Source organism: Pundamilia nyererei, unplaced genomic scaffold (genome assembly GCF_000239375.1).
Source record: "Pundamilia nyererei isolate P.nyererei 1_Seehausen unplaced genomic scaffold, PunNye1.0 scaffold00885, whole genome shotgun sequence".
NCBI classification, from domain to species: domain Eukaryota; kingdom Metazoa; phylum Chordata; class Actinopteri; order Cichliformes; family Cichlidae; genus Pundamilia; species Pundamilia nyererei.
The window spans coordinates 42,928-44,587 of NW_005188286.1; the positions used below are offsets into that span (position 1 = coordinate 42,928).

At 37.5% G+C, this 1,660-nt stretch overlaps 1 protein-coding gene across 1 annotated transcript in view; it reads right to left on the reverse strand.

Moving 5' to 3' along the window:
- LOC102203434 (uncharacterized) overlaps positions 1–1,028 on the reverse strand; it is a 4,719-nt gene extending 3,691 nt beyond the window's left edge. The window contains exon 1 of the mRNA XM_005755057.1: positions 85–1,028. Within this exon, the coding sequence (XP_005755114.1) occupies positions 85–1,021 (937 nt within the window). The 5' untranslated portion in view covers positions 1,022–1,028. The remainder of the gene's footprint in view (positions 1–84) is intronic.
- Positions 1,029–1,660: the final 632 nt, after the last annotated feature.

Below are 1,660 nucleotides of genomic sequence, written 5' to 3' on the forward strand. Positions count from 1 at the left end.
TGTAATCTTCAATATTTCTAGACCCGATATGTTGAAGTCGAAATTCTTCCTTCTCTAAGCAGGTCAGTTCTTTCCATATTTCACCTTGCCGTGGAAGCTGATCTTCTTTGAATATATGGATATCTTGAATTTCAGCAGTGATGGCTTCTGCATTTGTCTTTGCAGTCTGACACTCTGGAGAGTCTTCATCAACCAGGATTCCCAGTTTATAGGCAATGTCTGCCATCTGCTCTATTGTCATCTTAATCTGTGAGTTCTTCACCACATCTCTGACTTTTTTTCTCAAAGTTTGTACAAAATCTGCATCATTTTTCTGTTTCTTCTTAGTTATGATGTTGTTGTTACTCAAGCCCAATTTGTTTGCTACTGTTCTTAAAACCTCGTTATTACTTTCACCATTGCCAACCAAGAAGATCTGTGTCTTTTGGTTTATGTTAGTGAGTAGACTGCTCTCAGACTCATCCAAATCGCCGAAGAACACAAAAACTGCTACAGATGTCTGGCACAGAAAGGAGTATTGTGTTTCAAAAGATGCAATGTCCCCACGAAGGTTAGCTACAGCCACTGGCTGACTGAAAATATCAATGTTTGTGTTTCCACCAGGAAGATACCAAGTAATTTCAGTCAGTCCGTTGGATATTGCTCGTGGACTGTCACCACACTCCATGTTGCGGTGAACAAAGGTGTCATGGTACTGCTGAGAATTGCTCAGAAGTTTATTGAGAATCTCTGACTTGGACGAGGAGCACTCACCCAGTCTGACAAAAGAGATCATTGGTAGTTCAGAGAGAACGATTCTGTCTTCAATGAAGCCCTTAGACTCTGACAGAGACTGAGCTCTGTACTTTTTAACAATGTCTCTCATGGCCCACAGCATGAGTGTGCACTGATTGGTGTCACAATTGGGAAGCAGCAGAGGAACAGAGAACTGACACATGGACATTTTTAGTGCCATTTCCTGCTGTACAAAACCATCAGAACACAGAAAGAGAGCAGTGATTATGTCGAGTGGGTTTGGCATGTCTGTGATCAATGATTGATCATTATGTTTTGTCCTATTTCTAGCTGTGACATTAACCATCATCAGTTCCTTTAGAAAATACCATGGGAGGTCTGATTTATACTTGGCAGGTTCATCATTAATCATCTGCTCATCAATCTCAAGTAATTTGCTACGTGATTGTTTCTCCCTGTAGTACCGCTTCAAGTTCAAGTCCTCCAATATGCTCACCAGGTGCCTCCCTGTTGATATAAAAAATTTTCTTATTTCTGTAACCATCTTAATGACTATGTTTCTTACACATACAAATCTAATAACATTGTTCGCATAAAATGACCACTTCCTGTGGTAGTCTTAAAGCTTTCATATATATACATAGGTATATCGTATCATTGTTCAAGTGTGTACTACACATTGGGGTTTTTTTTTTTAAATCGTTTGTTTTCCTAGAAATTAAAATCATCAAATTATATACTTTTATACTTAGTTTAAACAATGTTTAGTTACTTGTTTATGCAAAGTATTCATCACTGTGATTTGTTTTGTATTATAAAAGCTTTAAAAAACAAAACAAATAAAAGCTATAAAAGCATTTCTTTAAGTGTAGTTTCTTAGTTTTAGTGTTGTGTTGATAGGTTCATTTTAGGGGTATCGTCTTCT